At 44.4% G+C, this 24,352-nt stretch overlaps 1 protein-coding gene across 4 annotated transcripts in view; it reads right to left on the bottom strand.

The window, feature by feature from the left end:
• The window catches only part of SORCS1 (sortilin related VPS10 domain containing receptor 1), a 433,993-nt gene that overhangs the window by 30,631 nt on the left and 379,010 nt on the right, over positions 1 to 24,352 (bottom strand). For all 4 annotated transcript variants that reach the window (XM_072130629.1, XM_072130630.1, XM_072130632.1 and 1 more), the window contains exons 17-21: positions 22,121 to 22,234; positions 21,483 to 21,654; positions 16,035 to 16,221; positions 4,509 to 4,642; positions 2,757 to 2,880 (exon numbers count right to left, since the gene is read on the bottom strand). In XM_072130629.1, the coding sequence (XP_071986730.1) occupies positions 2,757 to 2,880; positions 4,509 to 4,642; positions 16,035 to 16,221; positions 21,483 to 21,654; positions 22,121 to 22,234 (731 nt within the window). The remainder of the gene's footprint in view (positions 1 to 2,756; positions 2,881 to 4,508; positions 4,643 to 16,034; positions 16,222 to 21,482; positions 21,655 to 22,120; positions 22,235 to 24,352) is intronic.

Below are 24,352 nucleotides of genomic sequence, written 5' to 3'. Positions count from 1 at the left end.
AGTAAATTTAGTGGCATCTGATCTAGAGGTCCCAAGGCAGAGAGATAGATAGATAGATAGATAGATAGATAGATAGATAGATAGATAGGAGATAGATAGATAGATAGATAGATAGATAGATAGATAGATAGGAGATAGATAGATAGATAGATAGATAGATAGATAGATAGATAGGAGATAGATAGATAGATTTGAGATAGATAGATAGATAGATAGGAGATAGATAGATAGATATGAGATAGATAGATAGATATGAGATAGATAGATAGATAGATAGATAGATAGATAGATAGATAGATAGATAGATAGATATGGGATAGATAGATAGATATGAGATAGATAGATAGATAGATAGATAGATAGATAGATAGATATGAGATAGATAGATAGATAGATAGATATGAGATAGATATGAGAGAGATAGATAGATGATAGATAGATAGATGGATAGATAGATATGAGATAGATATGAGAGAGATAGATAGGAGATAGATAGATAGATAGATAGATAGATAGATAGATAGATAGATAGATAGATAGATAGATAGATAGAAGATAGATAGATAGATAGAAGATAGATAGATATGAGATAGATAGATAAATAGATAGATAGATAATCGATGATAGATAGATAGATATGAGATAGATAGACATATAGACATATAGATAGACAGACAGACAGATATATAGATAGGTAGATAGATATGAAATAGATAGATATGAGATCGATAGATAGAAAATCTAATAGAATATCTAATATATTGGGAGGAAAAGAGAAAATAAACACATTTTTGAAAAATAAATGTAAAAAATATTGTGAAGTTAGTGGCAGCTTATCTAGAAGTGCTTTGGCATTGGGATAGTTTAGGTCAGCACAGGCAGAGTTCTTAGAAAGTCTTATTTATTTACAGTGAAAAAGTCCGAATTCCAAAATAGACACGATAAGAAGACGACTAATCTACATCCATACAGGAACTGCAGAGGAGGCTCAATGCTGGGAACCTTTGTGCTCAAGCACCTTCCCATGGGGGATGGTGCCTCAAATAACTCTATGTTCCTTCTGATACATTGCTCCAAATCCCCTGCATAGACAAGGATTTATATAATGAAACATTGTCTGCCTGCAGCAACCACTAGGGAGCTTAGGAGCGTAGTGTGGAATAGGATATGCCAATATGCCAACACAACATGTGCCCCTGCAACGACTTGTCCGATAAGTCGGTGCCAATTTTGCTGACATTTTCATCCCATTGAAAATGGAGGAGGGGCAGCAATCAACGGCTTCACAGCTGATCTCTCAGGCCCTGGGGTCTTAATAAATTTGGCATATTTTAAATTACGTGGCAAAATTTATTGTTTGGTCTGGATTGTTTTACACTATACAGTATAGATATTTCACCTTACATTTCAATGTGTGCGGCCAAAACATTAACTATTAGTTACCTCTGAAGATAATAAGGCTCAAACTACTTTCAAAAACCCCATTTAAGTACAGAAAAAGAACAGAAGGAAAAAAGGAGAAAAATGAGAGAAGAAGTAGAAGAAGAGGAAAGGAGGAAAAGGAAGGAAATGAAATAAGACAGAAGAAGGGTAGAGAGAAAAAGAAGCAGAAGTAGAAGAGGAGAAAAAGGAAGATAATATAAAAGAAGATGAGCAAGAAGAAGAAATGAAGAAGAAATAAGAAAATAAAGAAAGAGATAAACAGGAGAAAAAAGAAGTAGAAGTGCTAGTTGATAAAGAAGTGGAATAATATGTATATTTAAATTTTTTAATATTTAAACTTTCTATTATCAGAGTCCACGGGAAGGCTGGTAAGTGGGCAGGATATAGACAGGCTGGTAGGTGAGCGGGATGATAGATGGAAAGCACGTAGGCAGGCTGGTAGATGGGCAGGACATGGGCAGGCTGGTAGATAGACAGGACATTGACAGCTGGTAGATGTCCAGGACATGGGCACTTGATAGATGGGCAGGATATGGGCAGCTGGTAGATGGACAAGACATGGGCAGTTGGTAGATGGGCAGTACATGGGCAGGCTCGTAGATAGGCAGGACATGGGCAGGCTGGTAGATGTCCAGGACATGGGTAGTTCGTAGATGGGCAGGACATGGGCAGGCTGGAAGATGGGCAGTACATGGGCAGCTGGTAGATGGAAAAGACATGGGAAGCTGCTATATGGGCAGGACATGGGCAGGCTGGCAGATGGGCAGAACATGGGAAGGCTGGTAGATGGGCAGGACATGGGCAGCTGGTAGATAGACAGGACATGGGCAGCTCGTAGGTAGACAGGACATGGGCAGCTGGTAGATGGGCAGGACATGGGCAGCTGGTAGATAGACAGGACATGAGCAGCTAGTTGGTAGACAGGACATGAGCAGCAAGAAGATAGACAGGACATGGGCATCTAGTTGGTAGACAGGACATGAGCAGCTAGTAGATAGACAGGACATGGGCAGCTGGTAGATGGGCAGGACATGGGCAGGCTGGTAGATGGGCAGGAAATGGGCAGGCTGGTTGATGGGCAGGACATGGGCAGGCTGGTAGATGGGCAGGACATGGGCAGGCTGGTAGATGGGCAGGACATGGGCAGGCTGGTAGATGGGCAGGACATAGGCAGGCTGGAAGATAGACAGGACATGGGCAGGCTGGAAGATAGACAGGACATGGGCAGGCTGGAAGAAGGGCAGGAAAAGGTCAGGCTGGTAGATAGACAGGACATTGACAGCTGGTAGATGGGAAGGACGAGGATGTCTTACCATACACTGCAATGGTCTTAGTGTCCTGTAGGATGGAGCTCCCTGCAGACACCTGTACTGTGATGCTGTTCATCCCTTCCACAGCGAAGGTAAATGAGATGCTCCTGTCCAGAGTGATGAGGGGCTGCGGGGGGAGGAGACAGGAATTAGGCTGTTACCTGCTTTTCCCTCATCCAGACATTCACAAGATTAGAGCCGGTCTATTCTATCGGCCTCCCAGTCATCTTCAGGCAGTGGCTCGGAGCCGCGCCCGGGGACTTGTGCTCTTATCTTGTATGAAAACATTGTACTGAGGAAAATAATTGATGTTCCAGACAGAATTTAAAATTTTTTTTTTTTTTTGGCAGCATCCAGCGTGGGCCTGTTTGTTGGAGGGAGAATGTGCCACTCATTATGACATAGAGATAACAAACAGCCGCAGAGAGCTCCAAGCTGCCTCCAGAAAATAAAATACTGCAACTATGGGACCTTCCAAATTGAAATATGTGGAAACATGGGGGTTTTTTATTTCATTTTTTATGAATCTTAATCAATCTTAGTAGAAAGCATCGGCTTCCCCTGGGCTATGGCCGGAGCAACCGGGACAAGCAGAAAAATTAAAAAGTCAAATTTATCCAATAAACGGTGAAAAATTGATTATAAAAGAATTAATTTCACATAATGATTTTTTTTATTTAACCTGTTTAACCCTTTTACCTTGGGAGTTAAGAGAAATATACCCATAAGGAACAAGGGGGGAGAAGCTGCACCAGATACAGCACAGAGGTGCACTGGTAACATGTCCTGACACGGCAGATCCTTACTATGTAGCTGTAAGAGAGGAAGGCAACCAAAACCTTTCCTATTTCTTTCTTAGGGGATTAGCTCCGTCATTGCTCTAGACCACCAGGGAACCTTTAATTAAACCACCAGATATTCTGTCATCACCTCCTTTCTGTTCTAAACCACCAGGTGTACAGTCATGACCAGAAGTTTTGAGAATGATACAAATGTTAATTTTTACAAAGTCTCCTGCATCAGGTTTTATAATGGCAATTTGCATATACTCCAGAATGTTATAAAGAGTCATCAGCTTATCAGCAATTCATTGCAAAGTCAATATTTGCCTAGAAAATGAACTTTTTTCTCCCAAAACACATTTCATCATCATTGCAAGCCTGCCTTAAAAGGAGCAGCTAACATGGTGTCAGTGATGTCTCCAGTAACACAGGTGCGGGCGCTGATGAGGACAGGGCTGGAGATCAATCTGTCAGGATTAAGGAAGAATCACACCACTGGACACTTTACAAGGAGGCTGGTGCTTGGCATCATTGTTTCTCCTCTGTTAACCATGGTTATCTCTAGTCATCATTGCACTGCACAAAACTGGAGGTCTAAGAAGTGAGGAGGTAATTGACCCCTTTACTGCCCTGGACTACTAGAGATTCTAACATTTACCCATCTACTAACCTTTACCCCGAGAATATGTCTATGAACCATTTCCCTGCCCTAGATCCCCTGACACTTACACTTTTCCTGCCATAGAGCATCAATCATAGATATTACGTCCTTTACTACCCAAGATCACCAGGGCTCATTCCTATCCTTTTATGGGGGGTCCTGTCTATTCAGATGAGCTGAACATGTCCTGTATGTGATTGGAGTCTTGGTAGGTTCGTGGTAATATCTGTGTACACCTTTAAGTTGTTGGGTCAGGTAGGTGGGGGGGGGGGGGGCAATGATTTGTTCTTATATGACAAATTCTGCAGGCACCTCACTGTTATTCCCGAGCCACCAGACATAGGTGAGGGTCCCCACGTTACTGGGCCACAGAATCACCGAAGCGTTGACCTCCTTGTTCTTGGTGGTGACAAAAGGCAAAACCAAGTGAATGTGTTCCAGGGGAGCTGTGGATAAAAAAGAGGAGAGCATCCGTCAAACTGATCCGTACATGATTAAACCGACAAAGACATCTGAGATGGGAAGCAGGAAAGCAAAAATGCATCTGCAGAAGTGTGAGCGAAATGTCCAACACCACAAAAACCCAGCAGCCGGGGAGTCGCTAAGGTGAAGCAATGCTGCCCCCTACTGCAGAGCTGAGAGATTGCAGGCCCTCCAAATAACCTCTGTGTAATGACTGCGCTGGGGTGTATACAGATGTAGCAGGGCTGATGTAGTGTCATCCACAATCATGTAGAGGAATGAGTATCATGGTCTCTGCTCCATCCCTTGTGCCACATGAATATTCCCATACAGAGCCCATAAGAACCATGCAGCACAATGGCCATATTACTTGTCACCTAAGTGATGATATGGATTGTACCAAATAGATGTTCCAATACAAGCCCTACACTACCTGCGCTACAGGACTTGGGGGCCGCTCACTAGGAAAGATGTAGTAACATCAACAGCCAAGTTGCACCCCTATATATTTCCAATAGGAACAAAACAAAACTGTGCCCATAAAATGTGTGCTATACAGTGCCCACAGTTACAGCCAATGCACATAGCGCCTCTGTATGTCATGTCCATATGAATAGGACTGTACTGTGCCCAGATAATGTATGCAAGTGAGTGCCCATATGGATGTGGCATAAAGTGCCCATATAAAGAGCACCACATAGTGGCCGGGTACAGGATTGCAAAAGGACACAATATACAATGTCCTCTCCCTCTTCTAGATTCAGAATTGTTATCTGGGCATTGTACTGCACTTATCACCTTGGCAAGGGGCACTGTACTACACTTGTTATCTGGGCATTGTAATGTTTGTTATGTGGCACTGTATTGCACTAGTCATCTGGGCACTGTATTGCACTAGTCATCTGGGCACTGTATTGCACTAGTCATCTGGGCAATGTATTGCACTAGTTATCTGGGCACTGCATTGCATTAGTTATCTGGGCACTGTACTGCACTAGTCATCTGGGCACCACTGTATTGCACTAGTAATCTGGGCACTGTATTGCACTAGTCATCTGGGCACTGTATTGCACTAGTCATCTGGGCACTGTATTGCACTAGTTATCTGGGCACTGTATTGCACTAGTTATCTGGGCACTGTATTGCACTAGTTATCTGGGCACTGTATTGCACTAGTCATCTGGGCACTGTATTGCACTAGTTATCTGGGCACTGTATTGCACTAGTTATCTGTGCACTGTATTGCACTAGTCATCTGGGCACTGTACTGCACTAGTCATCTGGGCACTGTACTGCATTAGTTATCTGGGCACTGTACGGCACTAGTCATCTGGGCACTGTACGGCACTAGTCATCTGGGCACTGTACTGCACTAGTCATCTGGGCACTGTACTGCACTAGTCATTTGGGCACTGTACTGCACTAGTCATCTGGGCACTGTACTGCACTAGTCATCTGGGCACTGTATTGCACTAGTCATCTGGGAACTGTACTGCACTAGTCATCTGGGCACTGTACTGCACTAGTTATCTGGGCACTGTACTGCACTAGTCATCTGGGCACTGTACTGCACTAGTCATCTGGGCACTGTACTGCACTAGTCATCTGGGCACTGTATTGCACTAGTCATCTGGGCACTGTATTGCACTAGTCATCTGGGCACTGTATTGCACTAGTCATCTGGGCACTGTATTGCACTAGTCATCTGGGAACTGTATTGCACTAGTCATCTGGGCACTGTACTGCACTAGTCATCTGGGCACTGTACTGCACTAGTCATCTGGGCACTGTATTGCACTAGTCATCTGTGCACTGTACTGCATTAGTTATCTGGGCACTGTACGGCACTAGTCATCTGGGCACTGTATTGCACTAGTTATCTGGGCACTGTACTGCACTAGTCATCTGGGCACTGTATTGCACTAGTAATCTGGGAACTGTATTGCACTAGTCATCTGGGCACTGTACTGCACTAGTCATCTGGGCACTGTACTGCATTAGTTATCTGGGCACTGTACGGCACTAGTCATCTGGGCACTGTACGGCACTAGTCATCTGGGCACTGTACTGCACTAGTCATCTGGGCACTGTACTGCACTAGTCATTTGGGCACTGTACTGCACTAGTCATCTGGGCACTGTACTGCACTAGTCATCTGGGCACTGTATTGCACTAGTCATCTGGGAACTGTACTGCACTAGTCATCTGGGCACTGTACTGCACTAGTTATCTGGGCACTGTACTGCACTAGTCATCTGGGCACTGTACTGCACTAGTCATCTGGGCACTGTATTGCACTAGTCATCTGGGCACTGTATTGCACTAGTCATCTGGGCACTGTATTGCACTAGTCATCTGGGCACTGTATTGCACTAGTCATCTGGGCACTGTATTGCACTAGTAATCTGGGAACTGTATTGCACTAGTCATCTGGGCACTGTACTGCACTAGTCATCTGGGCACTGTACTGCACTAGTCATCTGGGCACTGTATTGCACTAGTCATCTGTGCACTGTACTGCACTAGTTATCTGGGCACTGTACTGCACTAGTTATCTGTGCACTGTACTGCATTAGTTATCTGGGCACTGTACGGCACTAGTCATCTGGGCACTGTATTGCACTAGTTATCTGGGCACTGTACTGCACTAGTCATCTGGGCACTGTATTGCACTAGTAATCTGGGAACTGTATTGCACTAGTCATCTGGGCACTGTACTGCACTAGTTATCTGGGCACTGTACTGCACTAGTTATCTGTGCACTGTATTGCACTAGTTATCTGGGCACTGTACTGCACTAGTTATCTGGGCACTGTACTGCACTAGTCATCTGGGCACTGTACGGCACTAGTCATCTGGGCACTGTACTGCACTAGTCATCTGGGCACTGTATTGCACTAGTCATCTGGGCACTGTACGGCACTAGTCATCTGGGCACTGTACGGCACTAGTCATCTGGGCACTGTATTGCACTAGTCATCTGGGCACTGTACTGCACTAGTTATCTGGGCACTGTATTAAACTAGTCATCTGGGCACTGTATTGCACTAGTTATCTGGGCACTGTATTAAACTAGTCATCTGGGCACTGTATTAAACTAGTCATCTGGGCACTGTATTGCACTAGTTATCTGGGCACTGTATTGCACTAGTTATCTGGGCACTGTATTGCACTAGTTATCTGGGCACTGTATTAAACTAGTTATCTGGGCACTGTATTAAACTAGATATCTGGGCACTGTATTGCACTAGTCATCTGGGCACTGTATTGCACTAGTTATCTGGGCACTGCATTGCACTAGTTATCTGGGCACTGTATTGCACTAGTTATCTGGGCACTGTATTGCACTAGTTATCTGGGCACTGTATTAAACTAGTTATCTGGGCACTGTATTAAACGAGTCATCTGGGCACTGTATTGCACTAGTTATCTGGGCACTGTATTAAACTAGTTATCTGGGCACTGTATTGCACTAGTCATCTGGGCACTGTATTGCACTAGTCATCTGGGAACTGTACTGCACTAGTCATCTGGGCACTGTACTGCACTAGTTATCTGGGCACTGTACTGCACTAGTCATCTGGGCACTGTACTGCACTAGTCATCTGGGCACTGTACTGCACTAGTCATCTTGGCACTGTATTGCACTAGTCATCTGGGCACTGTATTGCACTAGTCATCTGGGCACTGTATTGCACTAGTCATCTGGGCACTGTATTGCACTAGTCATCTGGGCACTGTATTGCACTAGTCATCTGGGCACTGTATTGCACTAGTAATCTGGGAACTGTATTGCACTAGTCATCTGGGCACTGTACTGCACTAGTCATCTGGGCACTGTACTGCACTAGTCATCTGGGCACTGTACTGCACTAGTCATCTGGGCACTGTATTGCACTAGTCATCTGGGCACTGTACTGCACTAGTCATCTGGGCACTGTACTGCACTAGTCATCTGGGCACTGTACTGCACTAGTCATCTGGGCACTGTATTGCACTAGTCATCTGTGCACTGTACTGCATTAGTTATCTGGGCACTGTACGGCACTAGTCATCTGGGCACTGTATTGCACTAGTTATCTGGGCACTGTACTGCACTAGTCATCTGGGCACTGTATTGCACTAGTAATCTGGGAACTGTATTGCACTAGTCATCTGGGCACTGTACTGCACTAGTTATCTGGGCACTGTACTGCACTAGTTATCTGTGCACTGTATTGCACTAGTTATCTGGGCACTGTACTGCACTAGTTATCTGGGCACTGTACTGCACTAGTCATCTGGGCACTGTACGGCACTAGTCATCTGGGCACTGTACTGCACTAGTCATCTGGGCACTGTATTGCACTAGTCATCTGGGCACTGTACGGCACTAGTCATCTGGGCACTGTATTGCACTAGTCATCTGGGCACTGTACTGCACTAGTTATCTGGGCACTGTATTAAACTAGTCATCTGGGCACTGTATTGCACTAGTTATCTGGGCACTGTATTAAACTAGTTATCTGGGCACTGTATTGCACTAGTTATCTGGGCACTATATTGCACTAGTTATCTGGGCACTGTATTAAACTAGTTATCTGGGCACTGTATTGCACTAGTTATCTGGGCACTGTATTGCACTAGTTATCTGGTCACTGTATTAAACTAGTCATCTGGGCACTGTATTGCACTAGTCATCTGGGCACTGTATTAAACTAGTCATCTGGGCACTGTATTGCACTAGTTATCTGGGCACTGTATTAAACTAGTTATCTGGGCACTGTATTGCACTAGTTATCTGGGCACTGTATTAAACTAGTTATCTGGGCACTGTATTGCACTAGTTATCTGGGCACTGTATTAAACTAGTTATCTGGGCACTGTATTGCACTAGTTGGCTGGGAAATTTGTTGCCCTAGTTATCTTGGCACTGTATTGCACGGTTTATCTGGGAACTTTGTTTTTGGGGGTTTTTGGCGCATGCAATCTGATTGTGCCGCATCAGCGCTGGCATTCATGCGACACAAATCGGGGGGGGCGTGGGCGTCGGACAACTCAACTGATTCGGAATTTTACTTACAAAATTGTGTCACAGGATAAGCACTTACATGCACCAGGAAGAAGAAGGTGAACTCCGGCGGACCTCAGCGGGGGAAGCGACACATGCAGGAAATTGGACGCACAACCTTAGTGAATCGAGGCAGCTCCGAATCCTTGTCGGACATTCCGAATCGGCGGCGTCAACGGGACGGGTAAGTAAATGTGCCCCATTATCTGTGCCCCATTATCTGGGCACGGTAATGCACTTATTATCTGGGCACTGTAATGCACTTATTATCTGGGCACGGTAATGCACTTATTATCTGGGCACTGTAATGCACTTATTATCTGGGCACGGTAATGCACTTATTATCTGGGCACTGTAATGCACTTATTATCTGGGCAATGTAATGCACTTATTATCTGGGCACGGTAATGCACTTATTATCTGGGCACGGTAATGCACTTATTATCTGGGCACTGTAATGCACTTATTATCTGGGCACTGTAATGCACTTATTATCTGGGCACGGTAATGCACTTATTATCTGGGCACTGTAATGCACTTATTATCTGGGCACGGTAATGCACTTATTATCTGGGCACGGTAATGCACTTATTATCTGGGCACTGTAATGCACTTATTATCTGGGCAATGTAATGAACTTATTATCTGGGCACGGTAATGCACTTATTATCTGGGCACGGTAATGCACTTATTATCTGGGCACTGTAATGCACTTATTATCTGGGCACGGTAATGCACTTATTATCTGGGCACTGTAATGCACTTATTATCTGGGCACGGTAATGCACTAGTCATCTGGGCACTGTAATGCACTAGTCATCTGGGCACTGTACGGCACTAGTCATCTGGGCACTGTATTGCACTAGTCATCTGGGCACTGTACTGCACTAGTTATCTGGGCACTGTATTAAACTAGTCATCTGGGCACTGTATTGCACTAGTTATCTGGGCACTGTATTAAACTAGTTATCTGGGCACTGTATTGCACTAGTTATCTGGGCACTGTATTAAACTAGTCATCTGGGCACTGTATTAAACTAGTCATCTGGGCACTGTATTGCACTAGTTATCTGGGCACTGTATTGCACTAGTTATCTGGGCACTGTATTGCACTAGTTATCTGGGCACTGTATTGCACTAGTTATCTGGGCACTGTATTAAACTAGTTATCTGGGCACTGTATTAAACTAGATATCTGGGCACTGTATTGCACTAGTCATCTGGGCACTGTATTGCACTAGTTATCTGGGCACTGCATTGCACTAGTTATCTGGGCACTGTATTGCACTAGTTATCTGGGCACTGTATTGCACTAGTTATCTGGGCACTGTATTAAACTAGTTATCTGGGCACTGTATTAAACGAGTCATCTGGGCACTGTATTGCACTAGTTATCTGGGCACTGTATTAAACTAGTTATCTGGGCACTGTATTGCACTAGTTATCTGGGCACTGTATTAAACTAGTTATCTGGGCACTGTATTGCACTAGTTATCTGGGCACTGTATTGCACTAGTTATCTGGGCACTGTATTGCACTAGTTATCTGGGCACTGTATTAAACTAGTTATCTGGGCACTGTATTGCACTAGTTGGCTGGGAAATTTGTTGCCCTAGTTATCTTGGCACTGTATTGCACGGTTTATCTGGGAACTTTGTTTTTGGGGGTTTTTGGCGCACGCAATCTGATTGTGCCGCATCAGCGCTGGCATTCATGCGACACAAATCGGGGGGGCGTGGGCGTCGGACAACTCAACTGATTCGGAATTTTACTTACAAAATTGTGTCACAGGATCAGCACTTACATGCACCAGGAAGAAGAAGGTGAACTCCGGCGGACCTCAGCGGGGAAGCGACACATGGAGGAAATTGGACGCACAACCTTAGTGAATCGAGGCAGCTCCGAATCCTTGTCGGACATTCCGGATCGGCGGCGTCAACGGGACGGGTAAGTAAATGTGCCCCATTATCTGTGCCCCATTATCTGGGCACGGTAATGCACTTATTATCTGGGCACTGTAATGCACTTATTATCTGGGCACGGTAATGCACTTATTATCTGGGCACTGTAATGCACTTATTATCTGGGCCCGGTAATGCACTTATTATCTGGGCACTGTAATGCACTTATTATCTGGGCACGGTAATGCACTTATTATCTGGGCACTGTAATGCACTTATTATCTGGGCACTGTAATGCACTTATTATCTGGGCATGGTAATGCACTTATTATCTGGGCACTGTAATGCACTTATTATTTGGGCACTGTAATGCACTTATTATCTGGGCACTGTAATGCACTTATTATTTGGGCACTGTAATGCACTTATTATCTGGGCACTGTAATGCACTTATTATCTGGGCACTGTAATGCACTTATTATTTGGGCACTGTAATGCACTTATTATCTGGGCACGGTAATGCACTTATTATCTGGGCACGGTAATGCACTTATTATCTGGGCACGGTAATGCACTTATTATCTGGGCACGGTAATGCACTTATTATCTGGGCACGGTAATGCACTTATTATCTGGGCATTGTGATGCACTTATTATCTGGGCACTATAATGCACTTATCTGGGCACTGTGATGCACTTATTATCTGGGCATGGCAATGCAGTTGCTATCTGGACAGTGAATGGCATTTGTTACATGGACACGGTTTGGCACTATTCATACGGGTACAGCTATGCAAAGACATGCTTTCCACTGAGGCTGCAGGAGATAGGTAGCTCCAGGATCTTGTGTGAAAAGTAAGCGCCACCATCAGTGGGTTAAACTAAGCCACCATGAAAAAGAGTGACACTGCGGCTCCCCGTCCTTATGCCCGAAGGCTTATGTAATTGTACTGGCTGCATTATGGACATTACAAAGAGGGGTCTGCGACTTAAATCTCCCCTTTAAAACCCCAAGTGCTTGTCCTTTGTGTAGGGGAGGATCTTACTATCGTGCAACCAATGCAATCACTTAGGAACTCAGAGATCAAAGAAGACCCCACACAGTGATAAGATGCAGTCAACACACACAGACAATTTATTGAAAGAGAAGGATACTGACCGGGATCCCCCTGCATCCTTCACGGGAACCCTAAAAAGTTCTGCCATTCGGAGCAGAATTATGTGTTGGGCCCCCATCCCCAGATAATGCATGGGGCCCCAGAAATAGCAGATTTACTTCTCTAGCAGATCCTATCCATCTATGAATCATTGGCATCACTAAGGAGTCATGTCATTTCCTAACTCTCCTTCTCAGGTTGTCAGTAAATTTACTTAATGCACCCATCACCCTGCAACTGTAAATCACGACCTGAAGAAGCTAAAAATAATTACTTCACTGAAGTCAACTTTTAGCCGCTCTCAGCATTTATAAAACTCATGAAAGCCGTGTCAGGGTAATCCACGCCGAACCGAGGAGACCCCCGCAGTGCACCGATTAGCGCAGACATGCACACAAAGCAACATGTCACAGGCATGTGATGAATTATTCATACAGAACAGTAGGTGGCACTGCCGCGCTCCACACATCCAAGGCTGAGGGTATACTGTACTACAGTACACTGCGAGGTACAACTATACAGAAATATATACAGGGCATGCCCAGGTTATACCAGCTGTACATATATCACTATATACAGGACATCCCCAGGTTATAGCAGCTGTACATATATCATTATATACAGGAGATCCCCAGGTTATACCGGCTGTACATATATCACTATATACAGGACATCCCCAGGTTATACCAGCTGTACATATATCATTATATACAGGAGATCCCCAGGTTATACCAGCTGTACATGTATCATTATATACAGGAGATCCCCAGGTTATACCAGCTGTACATATATCATTATATATAGGAGATCCCCAGGTTATACCAGCTGTACATATATCATTATATACAGGAGATCCCCGGGTTATACCAGCTGTACATATATCATTATATACAGGAGATCACCAGGTTATACCGGCTGTACATATATCATTATATACAGGAGATCCCCAGGTTATACCGGCTGTACATATATCATTATATACAGGAGATCCCCAGGTTATACCAGCTGTATATATATTATTATATACAGGAGATCCCCAGGTTATACCAGCTGTACATATATCATTATATACAGGAGATCCCCATGTTATACCAGCTGTACATATATCATTATATACAGGAGATCCCCAGGTTATATCAGCTGTACATATATCATTATATACAGGAGATCTCCAGGTTATACCAGCTGTACATATATCATTATATACAGGAGATCCCCCGGTTATACCAGCTGTACATATATCATTATATACAGGAGATCCCCAGGTTATACCAGCTGTACATATATCATTATATACAGGAGATCCCCATGTTATACCAGCTGTACATATATCATTATATACAGGAGATCCCCAGGTTATATCAGCTGTACATATATCATTATATACAGGAGACCCCCAGGTTATACCAGCTGTACATATATCATTATATACAGGAGATCCCCCGGTTATACCAGCTGTACATATATCATTATATACAGGAGATCCCCAGGTTATACCAGCTGTACATATATCATTATATACAGGAGATCCCCAGGTTATACCGGCTGTACATATATCATTATATACAGGAGATCCCCAGGTTATACCGGCTGTATATATATCATTATATACAGGAGATCCCCAGGTTATACCGGCTGTACATATATCATTATATACAGGAGATCCCCAGGTTATACCAGCTGTACATATATCATTATATACAGGAGATCCCCAGGTTATACCAGCTGTACATATATCATTATATACAGGAGACCCCAGGTTATACCAGCTGTACATATATCATTATATACAGGAGATCCCCAGGTTATACCGGCTGTACATATATCATTATATACAGGAGATCCCCAGGTTACACCAGCTGTAAATATATCATTATATACAGGAGATCCCCAGGTTATACCAGCTGTACATATATCATTATATACAGGAGATGCCCAGGTTATACCAGCTGTACATATATCATTATATACAGGAGATCCCCAGGTTATACCAGCTGTACATATATCATTATATACAGGAGATCCCCAGTATATACCGGCTGTACATATATCATTATATACAGGAGATCCCCAGGTTATACCAGCTGTACATATATCATTATATACAGGAGATCCCCAGGTTATACCAGCTGTACACATATTATTATATACAGGAGATCCCCAGGTTATACCAGCTGTACATATATCATTATATACAGGAGATCCCCAGGTTATACCGGCTGTACATATATCATTATATACAGGAGATCTCCAGGTTATACCGGCTGTACATATATCATTATATACAGGAGATCCCCAGGTTATACCAGCTGTACATATATCATTATATACAGGAGATCCCCAGGTTATACCAGCTGTACATATATCATTATATACAGGAGATCCCCAGGTTATACCAGCTGTACATATATCATTATATACAGGAGATCCCCAGGTTATACCAGCTGTACATATATCATTATATACAGGAGATCCCCAGGTTATACCAGCTGTACATATATCATTATATACAGGAGATCCCCAGGTTATACCAGCTGTACATATATCATTATATACAGGAGATCTCCAGGTTATACCAGCTGTACATATATTATTATATACAGGAGACCCCCAGGTTATACCGGCTGTACATATATCATTATATACAGGAGATCCCCAGGTTATACCAGCTGTACATATATCATTATATACAGGAGATCCCCAGGTTATAATGGCTGTACATATATCATTATATACAGGAGATCCCCAGGTTATATCAGCTGTACATATATCATTATATACAGGAGATCCCCAGGTTATACCAGCTGTACATATATCATTATATACAGGAGATCCCCAGGTTATACCGGCTGTACATATATCATTATATACAGGATATCCCCAGGTTATACCAACTGTACATATATCATTATAGACAGGAGATCCCCAGGTTATACCGGCTGTACATATATCATTATATACAGGAGATCCCCAGGTTATACCAGCTGTACATATATCATTATATACAGAAGATCCCCAGGTTATACCAGCTGTACATATATCATTATATACAGGAGATCCCCAGGTTATACCGGCTGTACATATATCATTATATACAGGAGATCCGCAGGTTATACTGGCTGTACATATATCATTATATACAGGAGATCCCCAGGTTATACCAGCTGTACATATATCATTATATACAGGAGATCCCCAGGTTATACCAGCTGTACATATATAATGTATATATCCTGGTATATGAACACATTACATTCTCCACTCCTACCTGTTATATGTAGATACAGCACAGCACTGTCAGAGCCAAGGTTGTTGTCTACTTGCACTAGGACCCGGAAGATGCCCACGTTCTGGTAGACATGCTTGATGCCATCTTCTGTCGCACTGATATTAGCGTAAGAAGCTGCTATTCCGTCACCAAAGTCAACCTGAATGTTCGTTCTCTGAATATCTCCCTGGAAACAGAAGAATAATCGAGCTAAAATAAAAAAAATTGGCAAGAAATAATCACTTAGAAGTCACAATAGACAATGGAGATGACATTTATCATGGAAAGCCGGTACTGGTCAATGTTTGGAGGAGGATAATGGAGGTGGAAAGAAAAGCGTTAGTGAGATATGAGGAATGATATGTAAGAAAAGTGGTCAAGTGGTGAAGAGGAATTGGTGGTGGGTGTTAGGGCTTAATCCCAAGTCCTAGCTATTATCCAGGGTTCCAGCTTTGCATCCAAAAAACATGTGTAACCCATCCTGTGGGATAATGGAAACCATTCGACATGAAGGAACACAAGTGACCGAAGAGGAAGAGAGGAACATGAAAGCACAAGATAGAAGATGAATAATGAATGAGGTGGACGCACGGATGAAGAAGACAGGAAAGATGGACCCAAGTAACGGTGGTGCCCACACATCTATATCTGCCATCTTCATGAACACAGAAGAGATGACAGAAGAGGTTAGCTCCTGGACTACGTGGTGAAGATGACAGGATAGTTATTCTCACTGAGTGGTGGAGATGGAGAGGTGGATTCATTGACTTAGAAGCTGAGAAGAAAGGAGAGGTGACGTCATGGAGGAGGTGGACTCAGGTTCAGTGGTGGAGATGACAGGTGCAGTGGATTTATGGACTTAGAAGTGGAGATGATGGGAGAGATGGCCTCAGGACTCATTGATGGACATGTCCGGAGAGATGGACTCAAATAAAGATGGTGCATGCATAGATTTTTCTGTCTTCATGAACACAGGAGAGATGACAAGAGAGGTAGGTTTATGGACTTATAAATGACAGCAGAAGTGGACTCATGGACTCTCTGATGGAAATGAGAGGAAAGATGGACCCATGGCTTCAGCAATGGAGATGACTGGAGAGGTGGACTCAAGAACCCATTGGAGAAGAAAGGAGACATGGACCTAACTACTGGAAAAGCAACTGATCACGAGACACCTAGGTCATAGCTCCATGTTAGGACTGGAACTTCCCCATCCGCTATAACACCACTGCTGGGTCCATGAGGTCAATGGTTGGAAATACACTGATAAAAGACTTATCCATGGCGGTTAACTTATAATTTTGGGCAAACCCCTTGAAGGCATCCTGGTCTGATCTTGTATTATAACCCATGGGAATTGAGTTGATGAGAGGTGGAAAGAAGAACCTACCGGACAATATACGAAGGAGCGAACAATAATCAGGAGACCGGACAATACAAGATAAAGATGGGAATATGTGATAGAAATGCAAAAATGCTAAAAGTTGGTCTTGTTAGGCAAATTGATTCCCAAAGACCCCTGTAAAATGGGGGTCACCCCTCACCTATTCATTATGGGGGCGTTTTTGAAGTGCCCGGGATATGGTCCCGCCCCGTCCCATTCTCTCTTTAATGCTGCGGCACTGCAGGGAGAGGTTTTATATGTTTGCAGCAGAAATAATAAAGGATTCCTGTGCTTGAATGTCAATATGAAATAATAAGTTCCCGCTTTATTATTGGTTATGCGCATCGGCTGCCAAAAATGAACCTAACAACCCCCCCCCCCCCCTCTGCCGCTCCCCACCCCCCTGCCTATAGTCTCCCTCCCGGAGCGGCAGTTGTTAATTGGAGCGCAGATATGGGAAAAAAGAAATCTTTATTGATCATAAAAGTTATAGATTTCTTCTCCTAGAACATCATTGATTATCGCAGCACCTGAAATATCCCTGAAAAAGGCCAAGTCGTAATTCTGGAACAAAACGTTATGTTTTCTTTAGTCTTAAAAGAGCCGAATCCTTGAAATCTGAGCAGCCAAAAGAGTATGGAAAACTGGAAGGAAAATCATGGAATATTCAGAAAAAAGGGTTAAATACCACAATGGATACCCCAAAATAAGCAATGCCCATATTTGGAAGAAGATATTTGAGTGTCAGTGAGTCCCCCTATTCCCCAAGTGTCAGAGTGTCTTGTTCCCAAGTGTCAGCATGTCCCTGTCCTATCCCCCCCAAGTGTCAGTGTGTACATGTTCTGTCCCCCAAATGTCAGCGTGTCATTGTCCGTCCCCCCCAAGTGTCAGCCTGTCCCCCTATTCCCCAAGTCTCAGCGAGTCCCTGTCCTGTCCTCCCAAGTGTCAGAGTATCCCTGTTCTGACCCCAAATTGTCAGCATGTCACTGTCCTGTCCCACAAGTGTCAGCAAGCCCATTTTCTTGACCCCAAATGTCAGCGTGTCCTCATCCGTTTCCCAAGGTGTCAACATGTCTCTGTTCTGTTCCCTAAGTGTCAGCGTATCCTTGTCCTGTACCCTAGGTGTCAGCGTGTCCCAGTCTTGTACCCCATGTATCAGCGGGTCCCTGCCCAAGTGTCAGTGTGTCCTGTTCCCAAGTGTCAGCGTGTCCCTGTCCCCCCAAGTGTCAGTGAGTCCATGTCCTGCCCCCCCAGTGTCAGTGTGTCACTGTTCTGTCCCCTGAGTGTCAGCATCTCCATATTTTCACCCCCCAAGTGTCAGCGTGTCCCTGTCCTCTCCCTTAGGTGTCACCACGTCCCAGTCTTGTACCCCAAGTGTCAGCGTGTCACTGTCCTGTACCCCAAGTGTCAGCGTGTCACTGTCCTGTACCCCAAGTGTCAGCGTGTCCCCGTCCGGCACCCCAATTGTTAGCGTTTCCCAGTCTTGTACCCCATGTGTCAGCGTGTCCTGGTCCTGTCCCCCAGTGTCAGCGTGTCCCTGTCCTGTCCCCCTCTTGTGTCAGCGTGCCCCTGTCCGGTCCCCCCCCCCCCCCCCCAAGTGTCAGCATGTCCTTGTCCTGTCCACCTCTAGTGTCAGCGTGTCCCTGTCCTGTCCCCTAGGTGTCACCGTGTCCCAGTCTTGTACCCCATGTGTCAGCGGGTCCCCGTCCTGTACCCCCTAGTGTCAGTGTGTCCCTGTCCTGTCCCCCCTAGTGTCAGCGTGTCCCTGTCCTGTCCCCCCTAGTGTCAGTGTGCCCCTGTCCTGTCCCCCCTAGTGTCAGCGTGTCAGGATTAGAAAAACAGGTCTTCCTCTGCAATACCAGTTACAGACAGATGTGGTGCTGTTTTAGAGAATAGTAATCGGACCATTTTTCCTTACATCCCTTTTCCTGCTCCTCCATATTTGCGCCTCCGGTCCCCTGTTCCCCATGATTCCTTGCGTCCTGTCTCCCGTCTCCGGCACCTGTAGACTCAGCTCCTTACACAAACATTAATCTCTTTCTGTATTCACAGTAACTATAATTCCCGGGCTCGGTAATTGTTATCCCAGGCCTCTATTTCTCACTGCAGTAATTGGTCATTGATTAGAGAGTCTGGTTGTATAAATAACAGCTGTGCGGACACTCCTCCCCTCCCCCGCACATCGCGGGCGCCGCTTCTCTCTGCCATATTTCATTTGTCATGTGCAATTCTAGATCCATCCATTCTTATATTCCCCATGACCAGGGTGATGACCTCATGTAAATGAACTACCTGGAGCCCGGCGGTAATGGTTAATAATTGGCGTAACATGTGGATTCGTAATCATAGTGGCGCAATTACAGAGAAATCGGATGGAAAATTAAATCCCCTACAATGACTACAATTTATCAGATCACTGCTTCTTACACCTCGTATTCAGATGAATGCTAATAAGCTGCAATACCAGGACTGGCCACATGGAAAGAGAGGCGCTGCGAATAAGTAGCAAGTGACTATTCTTATCTGAAATTAGTAAATATGGCGAATGTCTTTCATGAAATATTGAAATTCGCCATTGGTGAGTTGCAGTACCAGAGGCTGCCACATAGAGAGGAGGGGGCGCTAATTTGTCTCGTATCAGGCAAAACTTCATATAACTTTACAGGAATACAGTAAAGATGGTTGTTTGGACATAAATTTTTGGACATTTTCCCAAAGTACTCAATAAGCTGTGGCTGGTACACAGAGGAATCCTGGTGACTCACAAGACTGGAGGTCTCCACAGGATGAGGAACGGCAATGCTTTTGCCAAAATTCTTTAAAAAAACAGTTATATGGCAAATTTTAGAATTTGGAAAAGGCCATAAAAACTATTTTTTTAACCACCTTTTACAAAATCTCTGCACTATTCCTAAAAGTTCTATGTATAACATGACCACGGTAGCTATTTTTTAGCAATTCTACTTGTTACAGTGCGGTCTACTACATAATATTACAGTATTCTGGGGTCCCAACCTCTACCAACCCCCAGGAAGTACAGTCATGGCCGTAAGTTTTGAGAATGACACAAATATTATATTGTCACATGATCTGTTGCCCTCTGGTTTGTCAGATGTTTTTATCACATACAGAAATACAAGTGCAATCATATTATGAGTAACAAAAGCTTTTACTGACACTTAGAAGGAGTTACTGCAGCAAGTCAGTATTTGCAGTGTTGTCCCTTCTTCTTCAGGACCTCTGCAATTCTCCCTGGCAGCTCTCAATCACCTTCTGGACCAAATCCTGACTGATAGCCGTCCATTCCTGTACAATCACTGCTTGCATATTGTCACAATTTGTTGGTTTTGTTTGTCCTCCCGTCTCTTGATGATTGACCACAAGTTCTCAATGGGATTAAGATCTGGGGAGTTTCCAGGCCATGGACCCAAAATGGCACTCACACCTGCCTGCTGCCATTCCTAAACAAGCTCTGCACTGCTGGCAGCCCCATCCCCAAGCTGAAACACTTTTAAGAGATGGTCCTGGTGCTTGCTGGTCCTTCTTGGGCGCCCTGGAGCCTTTTTGGCAACATTGGAACCTCTCTCCTTGAATTCCTTGATGATGCGATAGATTGGTGACTGAGGTGCAATCTTGGTAGCTGCAATACTCTTCCCTGTTAGGCCAGTTTTGTGCAGTGCAATGATGACTGCACGAGTTTCTTTAGAGATAACCATGGTAACCAGAAGAGAAACAATGATGCCAAGCACCAGCCTCCTTGTAAAGTGTCCAGTGGTGTGATTCTGATCATGACAGATTGATCTCCAGCCCTGAAAACCTGATGCAGGAGACTTTGTAAAAATTAACATTTTATCATTCTCAAAACTTATGGCCATGACTGTAGATCTAGTAACCTCCATATTGACATGTTTTCTCCTGGAAAAAGGGGGGGTATGGTTAGAGACTGTGCCCACCCCATTGGGACAGTCTAGTGGGGGAGTCCAACAATGACTGGAATGGAAAAGTTGTATGTAATTTGGGGTGTATGTAAGTTAATGTAAGACACCTACTTACAAGATACTTACCTCCTCTAACTGAAGCAGAAATGTCACATTGTGACCTTGTTCTGCAGTCAACTTCCCATCCAACGTCGTGACCCTGAGACCATGCGGAGCCTTCCCCGGGCACTGCTGCGGCTTGGCTGTGTACTGCTCCCGCACACCGTCCGTGCAGTTGTTGGATACAACCTTCCTATAACTGAAACAAAATCAACAACACCTTTAGATGTGGACAACACAAGCCGAGAAGAAGAAGCCCTCAAAACATTATCTCTAGAGAAGAGTTTTCTTTGGGAAACTCGGACTTAATAAAAGGAATTTGACTTTAGAAATCTGACTACAGGGGGTTAGTTTGTAGTCTGTTACCATGGAGACCAACTATTGAAAATTTGATACATTTACTCTATGGGACAATAGATGAATGTAGCATTTAACAAACTGAACGTTAGGATGATACTTTATGCCCCAAATATCTGCATGAAGTGTCAAATAACATTAATTTTAGGTGCAGTGTAGACACCTAGTTTCATATCCTGGGTTTCCAAATAGAAGAAAAAGAAGACCTCCGCCCATATTTCTTATATATAGAGTCAATGAGAGTCAAATATCCCCTTCCCCTTTTCATAGTGGGCAAGTAGTATAGTCCAGTGGTAAGTGGCACCTACCCGGTGCTGTTTAGGTAACTCTGCCCCAGGCTGCAGTCTTTGGAGAGGGATGATGGGTTGTACCAGAAGGCAGGCAGGCACTGACCATTGCTGTGCCGCTCATAGCCGTAGTCACTGGGGGCAGAAGATCGTCATGGTTAGGATTGTTAAATATTCAACAAACTTCATATAAATGAAATGTACAATTAACTATAAGAAACTGTATAATATATCTTATACCCCCTTCCTCTAGCTCTTATTCTCCTTCCTTCCATTCAAATCTGATTTTCATTCTGAAATCTCTGCTGAATCCCATCTTGCTAGCAGCAAGACAGAAGCTCACTGATCAAATTACAGAGGAGTCTATGAAGAGGGAAGGGGGAGCTGTGTGTCACAGCAGCTACATCTCTACCCATCAGTACAGGCTGCAAATTACAGCAGGAGACTGGGCTCCTTCCTAATACACCTCCTTACTGATCAGCTCATTTTAACCCCTGGTGCACCCTGCTTTTAAAGGGCATGTCACCCTAAGGGGAGGTGCCTGACTGTTAAAGGGAACCTGTCACCAGGAGACCCATTTTTAGTATCCCCCCCAGTCCCCCTAGACTAGAGCATAGTTTGTACACTGCCAAAAAGTTTTTGTATAAAAAAAACAGGTTTTGCATGAAAAAAGATATGTCATATAGGACCTCCAATGCCATGTGCTCGGTGACCAGGCCATTCGTCCCCTGGCAATGGCTATAGAGGAGCGGTTCCCCCCCTACCCCCCTCGTAAAACCCCTCCTCCATGTGTCTTTTCAAATATATAAAGTGCCCATCAGCCGGCTAAGTGACACCCCCTGCAGTATCCAAACGGACCGTATCAAGCGATTTCGCCTGCTGTCATCAACAGCTGACAGCGTCAGGCAACTGCAACCGGCGGCTTAGAGTAGCGCATGCGCAGATGAATGTGGAAACCAATGCCTGAGGCATGGAGAAGCACTTTACCCAGACCTTTGGCTTTGTCTTGACTGAAGACAACCCTGTACCTGCCCTGACCTTGGCTCACTCCAGACCCCTCTCTGGAATTTCGCGCTGGTGTCTATCGAACCACCTACTTAAGTCTGCAGCCACCTACACTAGTGCTACACTTTATAACACTGTGGTTATGCGGTTCACTTCCCTGTATACTGAACTCTTAAAAATCTCCAGATTGAGGCTTGGATTGATCCGTTTAGGAGTATTGGAGTCCCTCTTTAAGTCAGGCTCCTACATGGACATATAGGGGGATATTTTTTGGACTAGAAACCCAGAAATAATTGCAATTGCACTTGCGTTTATTTTCCCTTTTCGCCATACTAGGGGTGTGTGGAGGGGAGTGGAGGGGCGTGACCAGCAGGGATGTGGGTGGGACCTTTGGGGGGGAGGGCTGGTGCGAGGCGTTCGTGTACCCCCACCAAAACAGGCGCTGCAGCCAGTGACATCTCAAATGCCAGGTAAGAAAAATACCCCCTATAGTCACTCCTCCGTTATTCTGTTCATAACCTTTAATTGTACGGCCCCTTTAAGGGAAGTAAGAAATTAGAAATTCCAGCAAAACTTGCAGGAAAGTTATACAGTGTGATTCAGAGCGGCGCAGTGCATAATAGCATTTATCGACAAATTACTAAAGCAAAACACTCTCTCCCCGTAACGCGGCGCCCGGGGGACCTAATAATATCATTGTAAGAGCGCGTTTTAGCGTTAAGTGTCTGCAGACGGCTGGAGGGACCAGAACATAATATTTTAGATCTCAAATTACATTCAGCAGCAGAAAACCGAGTGCGGAGGACGCCTTAAATTCACTGCTGATTGGATGGAGCTCATCCGATACGGAGAAACAATGGGATTATCGTAAAACGCTTCTATGTCTCAAACTTCTTCTTCTGCTCCATGTTTAATACTCGATTTTACAGGATTTATCTTTACAGTCCCTATGGGAAGGTTCTCTATAAAGTGATGATAATGGGGATGGGACAGGGGGTGCCAAGAATCCAGGACCCTCTATCCTCTCTAAGCCTTGCTGTACCCTACTGACCCCCCCAGTACAACCAAAATAAGAGGGTCATCTATAGGAAAGGGTTAAGCTTCAGACCACCACATGTCAAGCAGTTTAAAGGATGATAGAAGAGTCAAAGAGTCCTTATATCTGACCCCCCCCAGTACACCCCTTATATCTGACCCCCCCCCAGTACACTCCTTATATGTGACCCCCCCCAGTACACCCCTTATATC

This window comes from Engystomops pustulosus, chromosome 11 (assembly GCF_040894005.1).
Source record: "Engystomops pustulosus chromosome 11, aEngPut4.maternal, whole genome shotgun sequence".
Taxonomy (NCBI): Eukaryota; Metazoa; Chordata; class Amphibia; order Anura; family Leptodactylidae; genus Engystomops; species Engystomops pustulosus.
The sequence above is the reverse complement of the archived record's forward strand: the minus strand, read 5'-3'. Positions and strand labels throughout refer to the sequence as shown.